At 43.0% G+C, this 26,119-nt stretch overlaps 1 protein-coding gene across 2 annotated transcripts in view; it reads right to left on the reverse strand.

Annotated features, from left to right (window-relative positions):
- Window positions 1-26,119, reverse strand: part of XPO1 (exportin 1) — an 81,115-nt gene that overhangs the window by 11,735 nt on the left and 43,261 nt on the right. For both annotated transcript variants that reach the window (XM_048842767.2, XM_048842768.2), the window contains 8 exons: window positions 24,559-24,717; window positions 13,154-13,351; window positions 12,290-12,428; window positions 5,636-5,817; window positions 4,276-4,432; window positions 3,942-4,105; window positions 1,865-1,999; window positions 797-980 (listed from right to left, as the gene is read on the reverse strand). In XM_048842767.2, coding sequence (XP_048698724.1) covers window positions 797-980; window positions 1,865-1,999; window positions 3,942-4,105; window positions 4,276-4,432; window positions 5,636-5,817; window positions 12,290-12,428; window positions 13,154-13,351; window positions 24,559-24,717 — 1,318 coding nt within the window. The remainder of the gene's footprint in view (window positions 1-796; window positions 981-1,864; window positions 2,000-3,941; window positions 4,106-4,275; window positions 4,433-5,635; window positions 5,818-12,289; window positions 12,429-13,153; window positions 13,352-24,558; window positions 24,718-26,119) is intronic.

The following is a 26,119-nucleotide window of genomic DNA, read 5'->3' on the forward strand; positions in this document are numbered from 1 at the left end:
AGTACTGCAACTCTACTCTCACTATTCATCTGTGCAAGTTCTACCTGCATTATGTGATGAATATGTACGTTCCCAAAAAACAGCATGTGGGTAGTGCTGACTGGTACAGCAGAGATGGAAAAGCCTTTAATTGCTCCATTAGAACATCCTATGGCACACCAAAGGGAAAGCAAGACCTGTTCCCAAACAACTGCAACCACCCTCCCCCACCCACCTCCTTTGAGAGAAAACACCTTATATGTAATATTTGTATTTTGTTTGACAAAAATGCAATCCAAGTGTTAATTTCTTTCCAGCAATAACTTTTGATTAATAAAGTCTTGGCCTTGAATTTCAGTACAGATCATTTATTAAGAAGACAAAATGCTCTTAGTTAACATCAAAATACTAGCTTAATATATTAGCACTTTTCAAACAGGATAACTGAAGAAAGAAAAGGGAGTTCTTGGCTCTGATTTAAAGAAACTACAGTAAGACACATTTCCAAGTGTGGGTTGGGGCTTTTATTACAAAATTTAGGATGAGTTTTCACTTCCACAGAAAAATATTTACTGTGTTTTACAACCCCACAATTCTTCTTATTCATAGTTTAACAGTATCATCTATTTTTCCATCAAGAGACAACAGACGTTTATCTGACTATAAAGGCTAATAAGTCTCTCAATCTGAAAAGTCAATATAAAATTAAGTAAGCTATTTCTTACAATAAGCACTTTGTTATTTACTGATTAAAAGGTGGTAATAACAGTAGATAGTATTATTCCCATTTTGTTAGAAATAACATGGAAATGCTTACCATTAGCCTGAATAGCTGCAGAAATATTTTCACTTAGGCACTTGTACACATTCAGCATATCTAAATAAATTCTTCCAAGCTGAATCACAAAGGGGTGTCCAACTGCTTTACATGCTCTTACATTTGTTTTCAGAATGCTACCCAGCTGTTTAACTGTTTCAGGATCCTTTAGAATATCAACATTCTATTGAAGAATAGTAATTAAGTTAGTTTTGTTCAGTTAATGAGACTGAGCTTCTGGTAATTTTTTTATGAAATAAAAATTCAGTCATTTCAAACATTTATCCCATCTATGTGGTAAGACTATCTCAATGCAGGAGACAGCCCCTATACTGCTGTTCTGACTCATGGCACTTAGTGATGCCAAGAGCAACAATGGGATGAAATTGGGATTACTTCAATATTGCTTTTCTGGAGAAGTATCATGTACATGAGCAGCAGTACAAGTATAACCCTAAAAGAAGGAAGAACATAAGGACAGAAGAATGGGAGAAAAGGCACACGAGAGGGCGAAAAAAAAAAGTGAGGAGAAATAATGGTCCAATGGCAGTATAAAGTAGAGAACAAAGCTTGTTCTTGTCACAGCAGGGATCTGCAAAGAAAAATAGGTCTCTTACTTTCCTTCATAAAAGGGAGGATTTTTTTTCAGTGCATAGCTATTAGCAGTGGCTGGAGGAGAAGACAACTCTCCTACCTGGAGTAGTATTACAGTAAATGTGTGGGGCATGTGAGCAGGGGAAAAAAGAGTAGATCTCCTCTGAAGACACAAATTAAGCCCACAGACAGGTAAACACCATTTTATATTACTACAAGAAATATGCTGCTAAGTTCTTTAAAAGACTATGAAAAAAAGACACTTCCCTTTTGTTCCCTTCCCCATTTTCGCAATACTTCTACAATCACGCCAATTATCCTACTACCCAATGTTTGGCCAGGTACCGCCAGAATTAGTCCACACAATGCCAGATCAAGCACAAAATTAAGCCTTATTAAAAATCTAACATTTAGCAGGCTCTCTCTAGCGGAGCATAAAATATTTAGAAGTTAACATTTCCATAGTGCTCTTACTTTTGTTGCCTGCTGAATTATGCTGTCCCACACTTGATTAGGGAGCAGCATGTATTTTTCGATCAAATGCTCCTGTACAGTTTGGTCAGTCTGTGCCCCAATCATGTATCCAACAGCTTCATAGAATGTATGCACCTGATTTGAATGAGAAACAAGTGAGATAGGAAGGAAAGTTTTCAGAGTTAAGACCTAATGTTAAAACAACACTTCTTTATGCAGCCATTCCTGTATCTCTAGTGGTACATGCACAATTTTTAAAAGTTGTTCATAAAGAGTTGAAGCAGAAAGTATGTTTTAACTGAATCTAAAAATATCCCCAATACACACTTCACAAAGATTCCACATTTTTAACCAAACATCAAAACTGACTATTTTTGGATGTTTGCTGGACTCGATTAAAACATTTTCAAACATCAGATTATTTCACAAGGTTTGTTTGCAGGTTCCCAGTTTTTTTTTTTTTTTTTGAAAGAGCAAGGTTTATATCAAACTGGGGTATCAGGTGTGCAGCAGGGAGGAAGGACTGTTTTAACAAATCCTATGAGGTCCATCAAAGTAAGGTACCTGTCCTACTGACTCACTAGGCTATACGTTGCTGGGATAATAGTGCAGTGTACTGTAGGGGAAAATGGAGAAGGAATGGGGAAACAAATACTGAAACATTTAAAAACTGTTTAGATAGAATACTCAACATGGGTAAGAGTATTTTATTCAGTCCTTCTCCATGCACCCCATTTACCTCCCTCCTCTCCTTCCACTCCTTTGCACCGCCTTCATCTTCCTTTCACATTCTATCAGTCTGTCTTCCATCCTTATTCTGCACCCCTCACAGAGCCACAAATTGCAAGACGAAGCAGCTCATATTCATGCCAACTAACTCCTTTTTAGTACGTCTCCCTCCAATTTCTTTTAGGGTACATTTGGAGGGTGATTAAAAAAATCACTTACAATGGGAAGCTAATTATATCTTTCAACTATGGAGTGGCTACCACCACTCCCTAAAGTCAGGGGTTTTGGCCCGAGGGCCACATCTGAGTGGTGAAATTGCATGCAGGGGCATGAATGTAGGGCTAGGGCAGGGGTGCGGGGTGCAGAAAGGGACTCAGGGCAAGGGGTAGGGATAGAGGAGGGGTATGGGGTGAAGCAGGGGGCTCAGGGCAGGGGCTTGAGGGGCAGGGTGCAGGAAGCGTTTGGGGTATGGGCTCTGGAGCAGCTCCAGGGTGGCATAAGCATGCACTGGGGCCAGGAAAGGCTCCCTGCTTGCCTGTCCTGGCCCCATGCTGCTCCTGGAAGCGGCCAGTGGCATGTCCCTGCGGGAGGGGGGTGAGGGCTCTGCATGCTGCCCTCGCCTGTGGGTACCTCCCCTGAAGCTTCCATTGGCTACGGTTCCGTGTTCTCCACGTGGAGCCTTCTGCTCCCCCCACAGGGACATGGTGCTGGCTGTTTCCGGGAGCGGCACAGGGCCTACTGCGCCATGGCGTTGGCAATCCCACGGGCTGGGTCCGGCCCGAAGTTTGCCCACCCCAAAATAGATCTTCCCCAGATGCTAAGCCATTTTACGCACAGAGAAAATTGCAAGTATTATTGCTACACCATATATAGTAAGTTTGTGTTTGTCTCTAGTTTTATCAAACTATGGTTCCCACTTGGCATAATATGTACTGTTTGTTTTACCTGTATTCTTGAACTTTTCAGTAGTTGCATGTTGTTAGTGGGGATACTACTCTATGCCATGTTAAAACCATTAACTAATAAAAACAATTAGGTGGGGAATCTTAAAATGTTTATCCCAAAAATTATTCAACCAGAACTTAATTCTTGTTAAAGAAATAAATGGGAACCCATTAAACCCACTTAATCTCCTGGAGAGGACGAGGAACAAAGTCTGCTGAAGGGTGTTAACTAAACCCCCACACAATGACATAAGCATTCTTCTAGTGCCACAGGATTATGCCCTACTAGCAAGACTAGGAAACTGAATTCAAATCCCCTAGAAAGCACCACCATTTCACCTTGACTTTTAAATATTAGCCAGAGCCACTACATATCATTACTTAAATTGCTGTATTTAACATACCTGCTGTGGCTGAAGATCACAAATGATTGTATTAATATTGTTCAGGATCTCATCAATGAATGGCATGACTTCTCCCACTTGCACCTGAACAAAGTGCCGGCGGCATTTCTGTGCTATTTTTATGAAGGTATCACAAGCCATATCCTGGACACCATCATGGGTTTCTAAATTAAAATAGAATTGTGTGTGACTTTTATGCTCTTCACAAAAATTCTACACGTGTATATACACACACACACTCGATCAGCAGCTCCAATATGAAAGTAATATTTGAAAATTTAGGTCCCCAAAAATTTAAGTGTTAGTGAGCAGAAAAGTGATGAAACATATTTACCATGCATGAATTCAAATAGCTTGTTGACTACTGTCTTCAAAAATTTCCAGTGAGCTCTCAAAAACCGTGGATATTGACCTACTATATACATAATATTTGATGCAATAATAGCTTTGTTATCTTTCCCTCGCTTTTGTTCACAGAGTCCCAGAAGATCCTGCAAAGAAAAAACAACCTATATTTGTCTTCCTTTTCAAGTTTAATGTTTATATTTTCTTAGAACTGTGATGGGGCAAAATTTAAAGTACTATAATAATCAATGCTAAAACTGTAGTTTGGCAATACCTGACAAATACCCAAAAGATCACCAAATCAGGCTTCATAGTTGTTTCAATGCATTTGAACAATGTAGATTAAAGTTAGGATATTAGAAATACAGAGATTTACTAAAACTTTTTGGAAGGACAAGAAAGCAGTTTTCTACCCAGAAATTATTTAAATACACCTCATTAAGAGTTTTCAAACTGATTTTTTTTTAAAGTAGCCTACAGTATAGTTTTGAGTAACATGAGTCAGTCTTCTTGTGAATTATAGGTTGTCTGAAAAACACAGAAAAAACCTCAAGCCAATCAACAACATGTAACATTAATCTCTGCTACGAATGTACTCATACCTGGTGTCACATGAACTTAAATTCACTTCAGGCATGGATATAAAAGTGTAAGCAATCCTCAGTGTTTTGTACCAAATGAAGGCAAGCACAAATTTCAAGTCTGCGAAATTTATTTAACAAAAACCAAGCAGTCTTAAGTTCTTCCTGTAGCACAAGGGACTGGCTACCTACTAGTCTTATATTGGTGAGTGTAAAATAAATGATAATTGAAAGAAATAATTTAATATGAATTACTGTGTGAATCTTTAAAACATGGTAAGAAATGCCTCTTTTCTAAGGAATCTTGAGTTTTTACCAAGCAGAGCCTCAATTTTGACAGGTTTTCCACTCTGCCAAACATCTATTGATAAAACTAAACTTCTAATAAATCTAAAATGTATATAGTAAGAATGCTGTTCTCCCCTCACAGACCGTAGTAGAGAAAGGTACAACCTTAAAGGAAAGAGAAATGCATGATAAACTTAACTTCTTCTGAATTAACCCAGTGTAAAACTTATCTGGGCTAATTTCCTTTATAGGCATGATAGCCAAGGCTCCTTTTCACATAGGATATATTAAATTTTCGTAAAATTGACTAGTCAGTTTGCTTTTTTCTACAATGTAGTTAAAAAAAAAACAAAAACAAAAACACGTGCATCAAATGTTAATATCTTCAAAGAAATTAAAAGAAATCGCCATTGCACTTTTTGAACCTACCAGCTGTTCTGGCGTGAATGTGAGGAACCCACTAGTTTTATGACATTATACCTTAATTACTGTAACAAGAAATCGTTTTTCATCCTCTTCATGCATTGCTCCACTGATTGACCCAATAGCCCAACACAGAGTATTCAAATTCTTCCACGACCATTCTGTTCCATTCACTTGATTGTGAAGTTTTTCTGTCATTATTCGTTCAGTATCTGCATAATCCAGATGTGTAAGATAAACTAAAAGAAACAATTACATTTTAACATATTACAAATCCACTTTTTAAGTAGCCACAGTACATTATGGAGGTGCTGGTCACAACTCCATTGCAGAGATTGAGTTCTATTTCATACATCTGTAGTTTTCATACAAAACATATGTTTTGTATGAAAACTACAGCATATCCTTCCTAAAGTTACAGTCCAGTGTGAATTTTGGAAGGATTTAAGTAAACGTTAGTTTAGGATTTAAAAATAATTTAAAACAGGGTCCTATAAAAATTTTACATCTATGTCAAGTTTTTTCTTTGTCCTAAACATAATGCAGATAGTTCACACTTTCTATATAGTTAACGTTAATTGAAATCTTGTTCATAAACTGTATGTGGAGAACTTAGACTGCTATTAAGCTAAATTACTAATAATGGTTGTATCTAATTGTTAAGATTATATAGGCTCCGGTAACCCATAAGTGAGGCCAATGTGATGTAAGTGGTAAATCAACCCATCCCCCTAGTTAGTTTGCATGCAATAATTCTATTGGTTGTAATGACTCAGTGCTATAATGGAGATGGAGTTCCCACTGGTAGATTACTTGATGCAACTGTCACTCTTCTTTAAAGAGTCTGTGGATGCATGCTACCTTGGGCCTCCCGATAAAAAGCCCTTCACAGCAGTGCTGCCTGAGCTCCAGTTGCACACAGGCACTTTGGGACTCAGAGACAGCTCTCCCAACCCTCAGTTTTACACAGCAATGCTCTCATTGACTGTCCTCTACATCAGTAAGTCAGTTGCAACTTGAAGGCCAGATTCACTAATATGCTTTGGCTGCTCTGTCCGCTCTAAACCCAGTTTAACTAGCTGGTGCACTCTGGCTACTTTGGTGTACCAGTAAATCTACAGTAAAAATAAAAAGTGACTTAAGGTTGACACGTATCTTTACATTGTATTGCAGGGTAGCAATGTTTCTTGTTTAGTGTTCGTGTATGAAATTCTATTATTTTTTTTTTAAAATAGAGATAAGGAATTTCCCTGAAACTAACTACATCAAGATGGAGTTAAGGTTGAGCATATGCATCAGTAACAAACGTAAAAAAAATTACAGGGATATGATGGTGGTCTCAAAACTAAGCACTAAGGCACCCAAGCAGCCTTAACTCTGCCTGTAACGTCAGGAGGGGGGAAAAAAAGGAAAAAGTGTTGATTAAACAAACAGACTAAAATAATCTGGGACAACCACCATTAAAATGCCTTACTCATAAATCTGTATTTATTCCACAATGTCGCAGAGTTGGGTGCCTTATGTTTAGATTTCTATTAAGTATATCTTTAACTCTGAATTTCTAGGGTTTATAACAGTGTTGTAAGAAAATTACACCAGTGTAATTTTTTTTTTAATCCTGAAGTTACTGATGCACACTTTCAACATCAAGTTTTTTTGGTCTAGGAATATATAAGATGAACACAGTACATGGCTAGCATTCAATGACCAAATTGGAAGGTGAAGAACCATCACTGAACAGATGAAGATACCAAGCAGAAGAATAGATATATCACATACTTAGAACAAAATGCTGAAGACTAGTGTTTCTTAGGTATGTAAAAAACACTGATCAGGTATTCTACAGTGTGTTCAAAATCAAAGGATATGATAATTTTCACAAAAAGAAAAGGAGTACTTGTGGCACCTTAGAGACTAACAAATTTATTTCAGCATAAGCTTTCGTGAGCTACAGCTTACTTCACTATAGCTGTAGCTCACGAAAGCTTATGCTCTAATAAATTTGTTAGTCTCTAAGGTGCCACAAGTACTCCTTTTCGTTTTACGGATACAGACTAACATGGCTGCTACTCTGAAACCGATAATTTTCACAACTCCTACAGATATTTCTCTCAGACGGTCTTAAATATGGTGGTTCACAGTGGTTGCCAGAATTATTTATGACTAATAGATGCACATTTTGTATTCTAATAACCCAAAGTAGGGTTTTTAATTTTTCTGAATTTCCTTTAGTAAACATATTTAATTTTTTTTAAATTATACTGAAGTATTTTGTAAATTTGTTCAGCAAACATCTTGATATTTTCTAGCAGCATTGACTCTTTCATAATGCTTAGTATGAATGATTTTGAATATCTTTCAAAGTTGTGATATAATGGGAAAACCAATTTTATTTCAACTATGCATGATACTGTCAAGATGGTAGCTTGTTGCTGGTTCTTTTTTCAAATGAATAGTTAAGGTTACTAAGAATTACACTGCATTTTTTTTTTTTTAACTGACTACACCTTCTGAAAAATTCTCCTCTGGAGCTGGTATGTCATGTCTCAGACAAGGAGATTTGTAAAAAGTTATTCAAGGACAAAGCAATTCATTCTGAGCTACTGGAGAGTTAAGCTCTACCTATTTTAGCTTGAAAGTGCTGGGTCTGCTCAAAAATAACACAAATACAACTGAAAATAAAATTTAAAACCAACATGTCATTCTGTAGATCTCCACAAAGTTCCCAGCTAGCTTAGGAAAAAAATGTTTCTGTGAATGCTCAATGAGCATTTACTAAGATTTTGGCAGAGCTGTTTTCCCCCCATGTGACATACACAGATTGGGAAATTGCATATTCTCCTAACCCAGCTCAGGAAGACAAGAACAATGAGCCTCCAAGCACTGCCCCAAAGTGAGTGGAGCTAGCAGTGTCCAGCTTGGCAGGTGAGTTTTTTGGGGAAGATCAGTGGTGCCACAGTTGCTGCTGAGTATAGAGGGATAAGGAGAAAAGTCTAGCCAATAAATTATTAGAATGCAGGTTAAGCAGTAGAGCTGGTTGAAAATTCTGACAGAACAGTATTCTGTCAGAAAATGCAGTTTGATCAAAATCTAAACATTTTGTTTCAACTTAATCACTTAGAATTATTTACTAGAATTAAGGATATGATTTAGTCATGGGTTCAGTGTCTTTACTGGACCTCCATGACTTCAGCGGTCAGTGACAGAGGCAGAGCTGGAGCTATGCACCCTCCTCACAGCTGTGGCAAGAGTGTGGGCTGTGCCCCCGTCCACCACTTGAGCCAGGGCTGTGCACCCCCCCGCCTTCATCCAGGGCCAGAGCTGTACATTTTGGTACAGCATAAAGCTACAAAGATAGGCACCAAGTAATGTATAAAATGAGAACTAATGAGTACTCATGCTGTTCTCTTCCATTCAGACTCCTCTACTGCACCCATCACCACCATGGTACCTGAGCCCCTTCCAGCAATGCATTAAACAGGACTCATGTGTCATGAGTAGTTCCTTCTCAGAGGAAAACAAGAATATGGAATTCTAGAAGAATTATGATGTGCCGTCTGGTTTCATTTGATATCAAAGACAAAACGTGCCTTGTACTGCCAAAGGAAAGTGACAACACTATAGGTGGTTCTTACGTCCTATAGGCTTTCCAGTCTTGGTCCAGCCCCCAAGACTGTTTAGGCCTTGTCTACACCACAGAGTTTTGTCAACAAAAATTATGCCACTTCAATTAAAGGGCTTTAAACAAACTGCAGTTGAATGTGCTGGCAGAGTGCATCCACACCAGCAGCTCTTGCATCGACAGAGAGACCAATGCACTATGGGTAGCTATTCCACTGTGCAACTGGTTGCAGGGTGCTTTGGGAAGGGTTTGCAATGCCTCATGGGGCAAGTACAGTATATGATGCAGGTTTCTCAATCCCACCATTCCATGGGCATCCTACTAGACTGCCAGCTGCTTTTCAACAGAAGCGAATGTAGTGGAAAGGGGGGGAAGAGTGTGTGACAGGGAGCGTGAGGGGGAGACGGAGACAGAGACAGTGGGCATGTTAGGGGAGAGTGTGGGGGCATGTTGTCTCCGAGATCAGACAGTGGCCTGAGCAACCAATCCTGGGGGAACAGGACACCCTCCCACATCAACCCCTGGCTCCGCACAGCAGTCTCTTCTACTCTCCCCCTCCCCCTAGCAGCAGCCCGCTCTGCCTGCCTGCCGATTCCACATTAATGGTTCTGTGATTCCTCAGCCTCCTCAGCTACCAGGAGCACCATCTTCAGCAGCTCTGTCAGTTCTCCATGCTAGGTTGCCAACTTTCTGATAGCAGAAAACTGAACACCCTTGCCCTGCCCCTTCCCCGAGGCCCCACCCCTTCACTCCATTCCCCTTCCCTTAGTCATTCACTCTCCCCCACCCTTGCTCACTTTCACTAGGCTGGGGCAGGAGGTTGGGGTGCGGGAGGGGGTGAAGGCTCTGGCTGGGGATGCGGGAGGGGGCTCCAGGCTGAGGGGTTTAGAGAGTGGCAGGAGTCTCCAGGCTGGGGCAGAGGGTTGGGGTGTGGGTTCTGGAAGCAAGTTTGGGTGCAGGAGGGGCTCAGGGCTGGGGTAGGGGATTTGGTGTGGGGTTCAGGCAGCGCTTACACGAGGCAGTTCCCGGAAGCAGCAACATGGCCTCTGACTCCTAGGTTCAGTGGCGGCAAGTGAGGCTCCGCGTGCTGCTCTTGCCCGTAGGCACCATCCTCACAACTCCCATTGGCCACGGTCCTGGCCAATGGGAGCTGCGGATCTAGTGCTTGGGGCAGGAGCAGTGAACAGAGACTCTCTGGCTGCCCCTGCGCTTAGGGGCCCCAGGTAGAATCATAGAATATAAGGGTTGGAAGGGACCCCAGAAGGTCATCTAGTCCAACCCCCTGCTCAAAGCAGGACCAATTCCCAGTTAAATCATCCCAGCCAGGGCTTTGTCAAGCCTGACCTTAAAAACCTCTAAGGAAGGAGATTCTACCACCTCCCTAGGTAACGCATTCCAGTGTTTCACCACCCTCATAGTGAAAAAGTTTTTCCTAATATCCAATCTAAACCTCCCCCACTGTAACTTGAGACCATTACTCCTCGTTCTGTCATCTGATACCATTGAGAACAGTCTAGAGCCATCCTCTTTGGAACCCCCTTTCAGGTAGTTGAAAACAGCTATCAAATCCCCCCTCATTCTTCTCTTCTGCAGGCTAAACAATCCCAGCTCCCTCAGCCTCTCCTCATAACTCATATGTTCCAGACCCCTAATCATTTTTGTTGCCCTTCGCTGGACTCTCTCCAAATTATCCACATCCTTCTTGAAGTGTGGGGCCCAAAACTGGACACAGTACTCCAGATGAGGCCTCACTAATGTCGAATAGAGGGGAACGATCACGTCCCTCGATCTGCTCGCTATGCCCCTACTTATACATCCCAAAATGCCATTGGCCTTCTTGGCAACAAGGGCACACTGCTGACTCATATCCAGCTTCTCGTCCACTGTCACCCCTAGGTCCTTTTCCGCAGAACTGCTGCCTAGCCATTCGGTCCCTAGTCTGTAGCTGTGCATTGGGTTCTTCCGTCCTAAGTGCAGGACCCTGCACTTATCCTTATTGAACCTCATCAGATTTCTTTTGGCCCAATCCTCCAATTTGTCTAGGTCCTTCTGTATCCTATCCCTCCCCTCCAGCGTATCTACCACTCCTCCCAGTTTAGTATCATCCGCAAATTTGCTGAGAGTGCAATCCACACCATCCTCCAGATCATTTATGAAGGTACATTCTGGCTGCTTCCAGGAGCCTTAGCCCAGCTGTGCTGCTGACTGGACTTTTAACGGTCCGGTCAGTGGTGCTGACTGGAGTTGCCAGGGTCCCTTTTCGACCATGCATTCCGGTCGAAAACTGAACGCCTGGCAACCGTACTCTATGCTAAGGAATGTCAAACCTTCCTAGAACTTTTGAAAGTGGAAGGGTGAATACCTGCAGGGCACCAGAGTTCAAAACAGCGAGCAGAGCGGTCACAGTGGGCACTGAGGGAAGCCATTAATGTTGATATAATGAACAGCAGCATCTACAGTGACGATTTGTCAGTTTAACTTTGCCACAAAAAGCTTTATGCCTCTCGTTGAGGTGGTTTTATTTTATCAGCAACACAGTGAGAGTTTTGCTGCCAAAAGTAGCTTTGTTTTGTGTACATCTCCACTATTTTGTTTGCAAAAACTGCCTTTTGCTGACAAAACTGTGTAGCATAAACAAGACCTTAGTTTCCTTCAGCAATGAGCTTTAACTGCAGAGCTTGGTCCTACGTCCCAATAATTAAAAACCTTTAAGATAATGCCCTAAGCTACTTTTCCCTCCTAAAGACATTTCTTTTTCCATTAACTTAACTTTTTTTCTGGTGCTACTTATTTAAGATGGTTGCATCTGATCATAATAAAGTGAAAGATAAACTTCAAGACAAAAAACTGAAAAGGAAAAAACTCCAAAAATTAAGTCAACTGCTTCTCAGGGAAAAAAGTCTTCCTAGAGTAGCACTCCATTCCCCATTCTTGCATTTCCTCTCCCTCATACCTTCCCCCCCACTTATCTCGTTCAGTAGTTATTCTTCCTTGCATTTTCTATCCAAATTAGATTATAAGAGCTAGCATTTAGTCAAAGGATTTCATATTTTGTTGCTGTATATTCATAAGATAAGTCATTAACTTACCCAGCGTCTCCCTCATATTCTTGTACAAGTTTATAGAATCTGTATCCTTCATGAATTCTCGTACGACTTCCCCCTGATCGTTTTCCACAACCAGCACTTCTTCTGGCTTAGCCATACGGCTAACCATTAACAACCGGACCTGTGTTTACCAGAGAATCAACAGTTTTAGATTAAGAAAAATTTAGGGTTGGGCATTTGACCAGTTCAAGAGTAAATGGTCAACTGACCAGTCAAATATGGTCAAATATTTCAAAGCACTTATTTGTTAGGAGAGTTTAAAAAAAAACAAAAAAAAAAAACGACTTCATGGTCTCCAATAGGTTTAGCCTTAGACAGACACTTATGCCTACTTACAAAAGAAGGTACTAACGGAGTTATTTTAACTCAGAAGAATGCCAAAAACAATGCTCTAAAAGAAAGGCAGCATGACGCAATTAGAAAATAGTGGAAAGAGGAAGCCTCAGTGGAAGAGGCTAAGACAAGGACTACATTTTGGCCTTGAAATACAGAGCACATACACACTTTAACCAAAATACAAACAGGACTTCAAAATATATGCTTTAAACCAGTAGACAAAGATAATCTTAGATGACCTGACATGCCAACTGGGCACCTCTCACAAACAGACCAAAAAATGCCCTGGGCTGTCTGAACAGTGGCCAGTGTGGCTGGCCCCGGGGCCGCTCTACTAAGCGGCTAGCTGCGGAGCTGCCCAAGCGGCAACTGGTGCAGCTGGCCCCAGAGACAGCTGCTTCCACAGCCCTAGGGTCAGCCACACTGGCTACCACAGAAGTCACAGAATCCATGACTTCCGCGACAAAAACAGAGCCCTACTTATGGTGCATTTAATTAAACAAACATTACCTTTGACAGAACAGGCAGATAAAGCTGTCTCCTGGGAGGAACATCAAAATGTTGACTTCCCGAAAGCAATGGAGAAGCAGATGTTGAAAATGGACTCTCTCTATACAGTTCAGCAGCCAAATGATTCCAGTATTCAAGACAAATCTTAAAAATTTCAGTTTCTTCAACTTCTGACACCAGCAACATATAGTGAAGAGCCTACAGAAATGTGATTTACACAAAAATTGGGTGATTGGTCAATCAGTATTTTTTGTGGATAATACCTTGACACTGAAGGTTTATTTATCCAAATATTTCTAGTGAAGGGCTTTTTATATATTTTTGCCATAATCTCTAGAAATAAAAGGAATTAATATGTTATAATTACAATTAGAGGTCAGCATCCCAAGAACTGATCAACAGCCATGACTATGACTACAGGGAACTTTTCCAACATATGCACCTATACTTTTGAAAAGTTACAATAACCTGACTAAAAGGTGATAATGTCTCAAAATACTTGAATCTCCATGTATAATTCTTGATTGATCAAGATAATCATCTCTTGAGTCTCTGCAAGACACTGTGGTTTTACAGTCTCCTAACCAAGGTGTTTGTCAACAGGACAATACCAATATCTGTCTACTAGAGATTACTACTGCCTTAGTGTTGTGGAGCTCAGCATTTTGAAGAAGTCTTTGTTGAGTGCATCATCTTCTGCTGCTCACAGAAGGTAGATGTCTAGACTGCTGACAGAGAAAAGGCAGACATTCCTCATTTGCACTCAACGAAAATTTCTATCAGGACATATGAAGGGAAATAAAAGTTACTTTTATTTATAACTTCCTTTATCTCCTGTGACAGGGTCGGGCCAGATGGCTACAGGAGAGTAACAGAAGACAGATATACTAGCCCCAGGCTAAGTAGGTCCCTTTTCCCTGGGTAAATTAACAGGAAAGGTTCCAGAACAATCAGGAACCTTCTGGAGACAATTAAGACAGACAGGCTGATTAGAACACCTGCAGCCAATCAAGAAGCTGCTAGAATCAATTAAGGAAAGCTAATCAGGGCACCTGGGTTTTAAAAAGGAGCTCACTTCAGTTTGTGGTGTGCATGTGAGGAGCTGGGAGCAAGAGGCACTAGGAGCTGAGAGTGAGAAATCATACTGTTGGAGGACTGAGTACAAGCATCATCAGACACCAGGAGGAAGATCCTATGGTGAGGATAAAGAAGGTGTTGGGAGGAGGCCATGGGGAAGTAGCCCAGGGAGTTGTAGCTGTCGCACAGCTGTTCCAGGAGGCCCTCTAGACAGCTGCATTCCACAGGGCCCCGGGCTGGAACCTGGAGTAGAGGGCGGGCCCAGGTTCCCCCCAAAACCTCCCAACTCCTGGTCAGACACAGGAGGAGCTGACCTGGACTGTGGGTTCACGAAAACGGCCAAACTAAGGGCTGTCGTGAAGTTCCAAGGTGAGCAAATCCGCCAATAAGCGCAAGACCCGCCAAGGTAAAGGAGGAACTTTGTCACACTCTTTACTGCAATGGTGCTAACCAACATACAGACCACAACTTTAAAAGGAATCTATTTGGTATATTTCTGATATAGAATCATGAGATGGGGCTACATGCTCCAACATTCAATGCTCTCTTAGCTAACCTTTCCCTTCAGCTGATCACAGCATCCCATATCACCAGCCACCTGTGGACAAGATCAGTTGGAGGTGAAATATCTTTAGATGTAGTCCCCATAGGCTGTGCACACTAGGAGAATCAAGTGATCCATAACTGAACTGATTTAAAACAAGGCAATGTGTTCACAAGAGTTATGTCAAATCAGTTTCAAAATGACATGAACACAGTTCTAAACAGTTTCATTTACAATGCTATGTGAGTAGCACAGAACCCTGCATAGCTCCCACAAGCAGAGAATTGAGAGATTTCAAAAGGTCCTTGATGCAATATGGGGTAGCAGTGGAAGGACTAGTTGAACTACTACTATATGTTTGCCTTCACACTGGCAAAAAACATTTACTAACCTTTCTGTAACTTTTTCTTAGAGATGTGTTACTTATGTCCATTCCATGCTAGGCGTGTGCGTGCTACATGCACTATTGCCGGACATTTTTCCCTTAGTGGTATCCATAGGGCTGGCTCACTTGGATATGTGCTGGTATCAGAGGCGCTGCCGGACCCACACCATCTCAGTTCTTTCTTGCTGGTAACTCCAACAGAGAGGTAGGAGGGTGGGTCATAGAATGGTCATGGCAACACATCCCGAAGAACAACAGTTACGAAAGGTTAGTCACCTTTTTTCTTCTTCAAGAGCTTGCTCATGTCCATTCCATGCTAGGTGACTCAGAAGCAGTACCCCAGGAGGTGGGCTCGGAGTTCATGGACATACTGACTGTACCATTGATCTCCCAAAACTGGCATCATCTTGTGCCTGTTGGGTGATGGTGTAGTGGGTTGTGAGGGTATGAACCAACAACGAGGTCATGGCTCTGCAGATTATAGAATATCAGGGTTGAAAGGGACCTCAAGAGGTCATCTAGTCCAACCCCCTGCTCAAAGCAGGGCCAATCCCCAACTAAATCATCCCAGCCAGGGCTGTCAAGCCTGACCTTAAAAACCCCTAAGGAAGGAGATTCCACCACCTCCCTAGGTAACTCATTCCAGTGCTTCACCACCTTCTTAGTGAAAAAGTTTTTCCTAATATCCAACCTAAACCTCCCCCTCTGCAACTTGAGACCATTACTCCTTGTTCTGTCATCTGGTACCACTAAGAACAGTCTAGATCCATCCTCTTTGGAACCCCCTCTCAGGTAGTTGAAAGCAGCTATCAAATCCCCCCTCATTCTTCTCTTCCGCAGACTAAATAATCCCAGTTCCCTCAGCCTCTCCTCATAAGTCATGTGCTCCAGACCCCTAATCATTTTTGTTGCCCTCTGCTGGACGCTTTCCAATTTTTCCACATCCTTCTTGTAGTGTGGGGCCCAAAACTGGACACAGTACTCCAGATGAGGCCTCACCAACGTCACACAGGCAGAATGATCATGTTCCTCGATCTGCTGGCAATGCTCCTACTTATACAGCCCAAAATGCCATTAGCCTTCTTGGCAACAAGGGCACACTGTTGACTCTCATCCAGTTTCTTGTCCACGTCCTTTTCTGCAGAACTGCTGCCTAGCCGCTCGGTCCCTGATCTGTAGCGGTGCATGGGATTCTTCCGTCCTAAGTGCAGGACTCTGCACTTGTCCTTGTTGAACCTCATCAGATTTCTTTTGGCCCAATCCTCTAATTTGTCTAGGTCCCTCTGTATTTTATCCCTACCTTCCAGTCAATCTACCACTCCTCCAAGTTTAGTGTCATCTGCAAACTTGCTGAGGGTGCAATCCATGCCATCCTCCACATCGTTAATGAAGATATTTAACAAAACCGGCCCCAGCACTGACCCTTGGGGCACGCCGCTTGATACCGGCTGCCAACTAGACATGGAATCATTGATCACTACCCACTGAGGCCGATGATCTAGCCAGCTTTCTATCCACCTTATAGTCCATTCATCCAAATGTCCTGGACTTTACCTGCACAAGAAATGCTGCTGATGAAGCCTGGGCTCTTGTGGAATAAGCAGTCATGATGGCCGGAGGCAGGATATTCGCCTGCTCATAGCAAGCCCGAATGCACGTGGTGAGTCAGGACGAGATTCTTTGGGATAACACAGGTAGTTCTCTCATCCTTTCCGCTATTGCTACAGAGTTGTTGTGATTTGTGGAAGGGCTTACTTCTTTCAATATAAAGGGCGAGGGCCTGCCTAATGTCCAACGTATGAAGTCAATATTCCTCAGTGGATTTGTTGGGTTTTGGGAAGATAGGTAGAAAAATGATCTGATTATGGATTTGTGACATCACCTTTGATAGGCTGAATTGGGGTGCAGTTGGGCCTTGTTGTTGAAGAACACCATTTAAGGAGGTTGCGACATAAGGACTTTGATCTCAGAGACCCTGCTGACCGAGATAACAGCCAGCAGGAAAGTGACCTTTCAGGAGAGAAGCAGTACGGAGCACGATGCTAACAACTTAAAGGGGGGGGACCCGGTGAGCCTCGACAGGACGAAGTTTAAGTCCCTTGGTAGGGGAGGGGTCAGTTTGCAACCGTGAGGATAGTGTCTTTCCAACTCCTTGAGAAACTAGACTGTCATCTCGTGGGAGAACACCAATCTGCCATTCACTGCAGGGTGGAAGGCTGAAATGAATGAACCTTAATAGATGAGAGAGCCAGACCTTGCTGCTTTAGGTGGAGCAGATAGTCCAAGACAGACTGCAGAGAAGATCAGAATGGAGAGAGATTCCATTCAGAGGCCCCCAAAAAAGAAATGTTTCTACTTGGTCAAGTAGGTAGCCCTGGTGGAAGGCTATTACTTTGCAAGACCTGTCAAACCTGAACCGAGCAGACCTGTTCCTTGGGGTTCAGCATCCATGCAGTCAGGTGCAGTAAAGCCAGGAGATCAAGTCCGGGTAGACTAGGAGCGTGAGAGGTGCTGCCACCGAGAGGTCCAGAGCTGTGCCAAACCAATGCTAGCGTGCTATCAGGATAACCCTTCCCTTGTCTTATTTAATTTTTAGGAGAACACTGTGAACCAAGGGGATTGGAGGAAAGGTCTGTATAGTAGATGGTCTGCGCACAAGAGGAGGAGCCCACACAGCGAGCAGTACTGATGGCATTTCCTGTTCTGCCTACTGGCAAATAGGTCCAACTGGGGAGGCTCCCACCTCTGGAAGATGACACTGATGACTTCCAGGTGAAGAGACCACTCATGGTGAGAGGAAAAAGCTCTGCTGATGTGATCCGTCAGTACATTTCGGGCTGAAGATCGAGCACCTCCCTGCTTTTTGAAGTAAAACATGGATGTGGTCATGTCTGTCAGGACCTTCACCACTTTGCTTGAGATCTGGGGAAGGAACTCGTGGCAAGCTAAGCCCTGAGTTCCCAGACATTTATGTGTAGGGAGATTTCTTCTTCAGACCAGAGGCCATGGGTCCTGAAGTTGTTGAGGTGGGCTCCCTACCCTAAATCTAACCGAGATTAAGGCTACAAACAGTTGAGGAGCAGCAAAGGGTACCCCCTAACATTACCAATTCTGGGTCTTTCCACCAAGTCAGGAAAGTGAGGACTGGAGGTGGGACAGTGAGTCTAAATGTTGTCTACTCAGGGAGTAGACTTATGTCAGCCACATCTGGAGGTGCACCCTTACATACTATACCACGTAAGTACATACTGCCATGCGTCCCAATAGTTTGAGGCACACCTGAACAGTCATTATTGGATAAACTGTGACATTGGATATCAGATCCGACATAAGTTTGGAATTGGGCCTCCAGAAGGAAGATTCTGGCTTGTGTCGAGTCAAGCACTGCCCCGATTAACTCTATTCTCTGAGCTGGGACCAGAGAGTTGACTTTTGTTTGTTTAATCAGCAGAACCAGTGCCTGGAAGGTGGGCCGGACTGTACTGATGCTGTGCTGTACCTGAGCATGTGACTGACCTTTGATCAGCCAGTCATTGAGGCATGAATAGACTTGGACACATTAGTGGATGAGGAAGGCTGCTGCTGCTATCATACACTTCATGAAGACCTGTGGGGCTGCCAATAGGCTGAAGGGGAGAGCGGTGAATTGGTAGTGGCGTTGACCCCCTACAAACCTGAGAAATCTTTGGTGATTGTGGAAGATAGAGATGTGAAAGTAAGCTCCATTAAACTGAGGAAGGCGTAGCAGTCTCCTGGATCTAGGGAGGGTATGATGGAGGCCAGAGAGACCATGAGGAACTTTTAGTTTCTTGAGATATCTGTTGAGGTGATGCAGGTTCAAGATGGGCAGTAGGCCTCCTTTGGCCTTTGGGATTAGGAAATACTGGGAGTAAAAACAACACCAAAAAAACTCTTCCCTCTCAAGGAACTTCTTCTATGACCCTGTAACGAGGCAGATTGGTCACCTGCAGACCCCGAGGGGGAGGGGCTCCTCACTGAACCTTGGTGGGCGGAACCACGCCACACTCCACTTTCCTGCCAGAAGTCAGTAGACGGGACAGGAAGTACAAAAGGTGGGCCGGAGAACTCAGTTGAGGCCCCAGCCGCCAAAGGAGCCAGAATCCTCCTGCGAACTCTAGAGCTGGGTGGCTGCTGCAGATCCTGAGGAAGTGGAGGACTGGCCAGGACCATTTACAGACCTGAACATGGAGGAGATGCAAGCCCTGACAGAGGCCCTCTTCCCCAACGACCAGGACGACCCTCTAGAGAGCCAGGAATGCCCTGAGGGGGGAGTTAGGAAGTGGCCCGGGGTAACCACCCCATCTGACTGCAATCCTGACAGCAGGTGAGTCAGTGAGTTGCAGTCATGATCCCCGCTGACCCAGTGGCAGACCACTCTGCCACTGCTAGGACCCTGGGCCGGGATGCAGTGGAGTGGGTGGGCCTGCGTCACCCCCCACGCCACCCCAACCCGTGGGTGGCAGTCTCCCCCTCTCTTAGGTAAGAAGCCTGCACTCGTTGACCCTCTGCTACAGCTAGGAGGCCTGACTGTTTTGCTGCTCAGCCTGAGTACAGGCCTGAGCCCTCAGACTCTACTTCCCCACCCTGATCAAGGGCCTGGGCTAACTGACTGTTTGGCTACCCAGCCAGAGTACAAGCCTGAGCCAGGGACTCTTTGCTGCCCCGCCCTGACCAGGGGCTGGGCTCCGTGTTTGTCATTTGGCCCTGATCACAGACCTGCCCTGCATTTCCCATGCCAGGCAGACTCCCAGAGACGTAGTGAGGCCGATTGGAGAGGGGCTATTCCCCCCAATGGACTACAGGCCCCCACAAGTAGGAGGGATTGCATCTCCCCAGCGAGGAGTTGCTGGTGAGAAGGGCCCCTGAAGAGGGACTCGGGTGGGGAATGGGAGGGAGGGGTAGATACAAACTGGAGGGTGGAACCAACTGTTACTGTACTGAGTAACCAATAGTCCAACATTATCTATGACCATGCTTGGCTGAAGGGCAACAAGATGGTCCAAAACCAAGAAAGGCGATGAATCTGGAACTCAGACTGGTGTAATGCCCTCTGATGCACCTTTAAAAAGCCTGCGGATCAGTGGCCATTGTGCCAGGATCATGAAAGGCTTGCTCCTAGACAGTGCAGAGGTGGTTGGTCCTGGCATGGAGCTCAGCGCTTCCTGCTCTTTCCTATCCCTGGCTGTCCTGGCTGCCGGAGATCCTTGTGGGGTTGGCAGAATTGGGGGAGACAGGTCCTTCATCACTTGAAATGCCTCTGGCGTTGAAAGAGGTGGCAGACACCTAAGCACCATGGTTGCTTCCAGGAGTCTATGGTGGGTCCCAAACCAGACTAGGCACTCTAAGTGGAGTTGGCAGTGCCATCAGTGGCTCGGTGAGGACAAGTGACCTGACATGGGTCTCACTGAGCTGTCCATTTCCTGCACCACAGAGCGCCCTCTCTCTGTGTCCTGTTTCTTATGCTTCTTCCTCAGCACCGGAGATGAGGAACGGTGGCAGAAAGAGCACTGTGCCGAGGGAGTGCTTTGCATGGATATCGAAATGCTCAGCATCGATGTGGAACAGTTTGGTTCCGAGACTGGTCTGAGGGCCACCTCCATGAGTAGGACATTCAGATGATGGACACTTTTTTCTCGTGCGAGGGCTGCATTTTTGCAGATCTGGCACTTATCTTTAACCTGAGACTCCCCCAGACACTTTAAACAGCTAGAGTACAGGTCACTCACCTTGCATTAGCTTGCTAGTGGCAAGAGGCCCAGAGCTTGAAGCCCAGGGATCAGGACATGCCCAGCCTCTGCGGCAAAAAGTCCCTCGATGACAGAGACAACTATTCACACTAGTATATACGCTAATACTGAGAACTAACTACAATAACTACACTAAGAATAAATGGAGAAAAGTCCAAACCACTTGCCGCAGCAAGAAGGATCGTTCCAGCAACCATCATGGGTAGTAAGAAGGAATCAAGAGGACGCGAAGCCGGTGGCGCCCCTTATCCCAATGCGTCTGTACGCGACTCTAGAGGGCACTGGAGCCGACCCTACAGATTCCACGAAGGGAAAAATCTCCAGAAACAGTGCACACAGCATGCACATACCTACCATGGAAAAGACATGAGCAAGCACTTGAAGAATAAATCAGTTCTTAAAACTCCAAAAGCAGAGTCTTCGCAACCAGTTTTTAAGAACTTTTGTAAAACCAGTTGAAGCAGTTGCATAGGATTTGAAGTGTTTCATAAGCATCCCAGGGACTTAAGCCCACATTTTTAAAAGGTATTCAGGCTTTGCTGGGTCACTGTTGCAACACCTGATTTAAGAGCCTAAATCTCATTTTCAACAGGGACTGAGGCACTTAGTCTAAATTCCATCAACACTTGGTGACCAAGCAACACCTAAATACCTTTAAAAATCTGGTCCCTGGATTCTCAGAATACTGATTTTTTTCTAAAGAAGAAAACAAATCTATATAATCTTATCAGTTGCACCTGACAGAGCTACGAAGCCAGAATGAAGAAACTGTGCTATGAAGAACACCTCAAAAAGAGGTCTTGTCATTACTAAAGATGTGAATCTTTTGCAACTAAACTCACTGTACTGAAGCAATTTAACGACAAACAATTCAACGTATTCATGCTAGCTATGCTGAATCAGTTTAAGATATTTTGCAGTGTCTGCCCTATGTCCTCACTAGCATTGTCCTAAACATTGTCAGCTGCAATATTCTGAACCCTGATCAGAGTAGTTCAGCTTCCAGAAGCAATGCACTGAGGGAGATTTCAAAAGGCCACCACACTACAATGTGGGACAACAGTTGAAGTAGCAGGAGACCCATGTCAGCTAATATGCATCCATAGCGGTGCTTAAACAAAGGCAGAAAGTGAATCTAGTTCCACATAAAACTTTTGAAGCAGTTGCACATGAATATGAAAATACTTAGTTGTTTGAAGGGCTGAGCAGGAGAGAGGCAGAAGCAGCAGCAACACAGAACAGCCGACACCCAGCACAACTTTGAATCGCAACACATGACTAAAGAGACCTATCCTACGACTCAAATCCTAGAATCATCTTTTAGGTTCTTGTGGGCCATGGGCCAAAACAGATTGAGAACCACTGTTCTAATACTTCTGATGGTGCAGAGCAGTTTTCTGCAAAATATTCACAAGTACCTTGCCCAGTTCAGTTTTAAATGATTGAAAAAATGGGGCTTCTTACACTTCCATTGCAAGATTATTCCCCAGTCTAAGGGCCTGTCTAGATTACAAACAGACTCAGGGGACTCCACTGTAACTGTTCTATACTTGCTGCTTAGATAGATTGCCCTTTAAGTGTTTGATAAAATCTTCCAGGGTTTCAGTTTCACACCCTTTTCAACTGCAACTGAAATTTTCTTTTATTCTATTTCACTGCATTGCTCTTAGTTATATTTCATGACTGAGAGGAAAAAGGAATGCAGCAGCAACTAGGAAAAGAAGGGAGCAAGCAGAATTATAGTAATACTGTAAGCTTTGACTACTACAACATATGTACAGCATTTAGCACAATGAGGCCTTAATCTCTAACTGCAACCTCTAGGGATATGTCTACATGGCAATTAAACACCCATGGCTGGCCTGTGCCAGCTGACTCAGGCTGGGGCTTGTGGGGCTGTTTAATTGCAGTGTAGATGTTCAGCCTGGGCTCTAGGACTCTGCAAGGTGGAATGATCCTAGAGCTCAGGCTGCTGCCCCAGCCCAAACATCTACACTGCAATTAAGCGATCCCTTAGTCCGAGCCAGCAGGCATGGATCAGCCACAAGTGTGTAAATGCAGTGTAGACATACCCTAGGTGCTGCTGCAATGCAAATATGGTCACCAAGAGTACATGGTAAATAGGGCTTAGAGTTCCGCTGTTGGATCATATTAAAGAAGTTCTGTATTAAAATCACAAATGAGTTTGATTCCCCATAGTTTAAATTCCAGGGTATTAAGAGGCCTCTTGGTTTTTGGTACTGTTTCTTTCCCTCTCTGTGTGAAACTTGCAAGCTGCTAATTGTGTTAGTACATTCTAAGACAGAGTCTGTTCTCAAAGCAATAGTCTGTAACAACAGAAGCAACACCCAGAGACTCCCCACCCTTTTGTTGTATTCATCTCGCTTTGTTAATAATTGTGATTAAAATAGAGATAGAGGATGTAAGTGGATGGATGCTTGGTGTGGATAATAACTGAATGATCAGGGAGGTGCCAGCCTAAGAATCCAGTGTCCATCGGCTGAAGAAGGCATCAAGTGGAAATAACCAGAGGACCCCCAGAGGGCAGACTGGAATCCACCCGACAGCCTCAAGAATGGGAGAACCAAAGAACAAGATAACATCTGGCAGCATGGTGCCATCAGGAATGAAGCAGCAATTCCCATAGACTGGCATAGGAAGAAATTCCTATAAAAATGGACTCTAGAAAGGGAGAACTTTGGGGTCTGATTCTGCAAACCAACTTCCAGCAGCATCAGATGAGCATCTGACAAGGCCCTGCTCCCTCCTCACGTCCAGGCCACCTGGCCAGTGGCTTGGCATGAGCAACTCTAAGGCTGGTACCTATAACAACAACCTTACAGAATGTGTGTGTGAGAGTGTGTGTGAATAAATATGAAATTGAATGGAATGTTATAGCTATAACTAACTGCTTACTATGATTCTTTCTGTATTCACAATAAATGTGGCATTTTGTCTTTTCCCCTTTAATAAGATCCTGCTGGTTTTTATTGGTATAACACCGCCACTATTAACCTGTAAAGATTACCCCAATGGCATGTATTACTGCAATGTATCTCTCTGTTATTACATAATGATGGGATACTTCCCTCAACTAGGTTGCTTAGTTTAATACTGAAAGTTTGAAACAGCTCACTTTACGGAGGTTATGATAAATACAGAGAAGACACTAGGATAGTTTAAGTCGAAAGCTAAATGTTATATTACACATACATACACCCCTCCCTCACACAGCTTTCAAGTTTTACCATGTAGTTCTTTAGTAGCACTAACTGTATCTACCTATAAATTTGTACATATAGCACAAAGGGGCCCTGATCATGACTGCAGTCTTTGGGCATCGTGATATAAATAATGTAAGGTCACTGCATATAAAAGTGCAATCAGCAGGTGTTACCAAGTGCAATTAGCAGGTGTTACCAAGTGAAATATCTTTAATGTGTCTCAGTCAGGGGTTTAAGTATTTGTTAGTTATGGGAAGGAAACTCAAGTACTTACTTCTCTAACTGCATTTCTTTTGTGGTGAGTGCTACAGATTTAGTTCAAGTAACTGCACTAGGGACACATCATTTGAGGTACTCATCCAGCACAAGGACATACAAAGTACATTAACTGCCACTAGAGAACTTACCTCCATTAACGTTTCCCTCAGATTTAATCTCTTTTCTATAAGTTGACCATGTTCCTTGAGAAACGTGCAAAGAAACAAGCTGAGATTCTGAATGAAGTTTTGTTCATCATCTTTTCCATTGGAGTATGCGAGTCGAATATTGGTGTTTAAAGGAAGCATCTAAAAAAACAGGAATGAAGTTTCTAGGTCAGCAGTTTTTAAACTTTTGTATAGTACGCATCACACCAAATAGGTATCTCAAACAATATCTCCTCCTGTTTGCAATTGTGCAATATTACCTGAAGACGACAGGGAACATTTGGGTGTTTTTAAACAACAAATGACTTGTCCCTTTTAGGAAAAAACATTTCTGCTAATCACTGCATTCCCCTCCTTACAACCACTCTGCAAATGCTTCTCCCCTCCACCCCACCAAAAGCACACAGATATATCTGTATGGAAAGGTTCCAAGAAATGGGAACAAATTCCATTAATCTTTAATATACTATACCGTGCCTGTATAATAGGGCCTTGGCTTTCAAGGGCTACCCACAATATAAATAAAAATAATCTCAATGCCTTACGTTTGATGACTGCCTTAAAACAACAGTATTGACATTAAATTAAGTGTTTCAGAGGACCTAAATCTTTAATTATCTGCCAAGATTATATTTTAGTGTTAAATTAGTTTGGTTCTAATATAGTTTATCTTTATAAAACAAACTAATTCAGTCAAATGAAGTCTTAGAGTAAGAAGAAGGAATTCAAATGGAAGTCTCTGGGCCAAATTCATTCAGCAATGGTATAATGTGGTACTAAAATGGGTTTACCCAATTTGTGGTATATTAAAATACTTATTCAATTGGTACATAAACTGAATAAAAACTCAATAAGCCAGGCAAATTTAAGTAGAAAGAAGTAAAAGCACGTAACAGGAGCATGGAAGAACAGAACACCAGCTGCCAAATTAAACAAAGAGTAATACTCAGAACTCTGACATGTCTGAATTTAGCCCAAAAGGGTATAATCCCCATTTTCTTCAATGGGAGCCACATTAGGATTGCAAAAAATCCTGTTTAAAACACTAGCCATATGTTTCCAGATGCTTTAAAACTTGCAGGTCCACTAGATGCTGCAAGTGAACAAACAGAGGAAAATTAAAAGAAAAACTCATGTAGTCATTTATGAAAGATGTCTTAAAAAGGACTACAAGCATCCACACTAGGAAGATCTGTTCATAAAAATATACAGTATTCAAGTTGCTGAAAATGCCATCCAAGGATGCAGAATAAAATATGACAAGGATATTGATCAGAAAATGAGAGGTGAACTTTACGTACAATCAAACTTAGGTACAACCATATCTGGGTGCATAGCATGCTATTTGAGTTTGAGAAAGTAATAAACTTGATCAGCCTAATGCATATTGTGGAAATAAATTCTTAGGCAACCAGCAACTGCTTGGTGAATGACTGGTTGAAAGAACCGGTGCCCCAGATTTTCACTGACACACCAAGAAACTCAGGAAGACTGCTACTACATTTGAATCCAACTACCATGTTAGATTTCACACTGAGCATGA

This window comes from Caretta caretta, chromosome 3 (assembly GCF_965140235.1).
Source record: "Caretta caretta isolate rCarCar2 chromosome 3, rCarCar1.hap1, whole genome shotgun sequence".
Taxonomy (NCBI): domain Eukaryota; kingdom Metazoa; phylum Chordata; order Testudines; family Cheloniidae; genus Caretta; species Caretta caretta.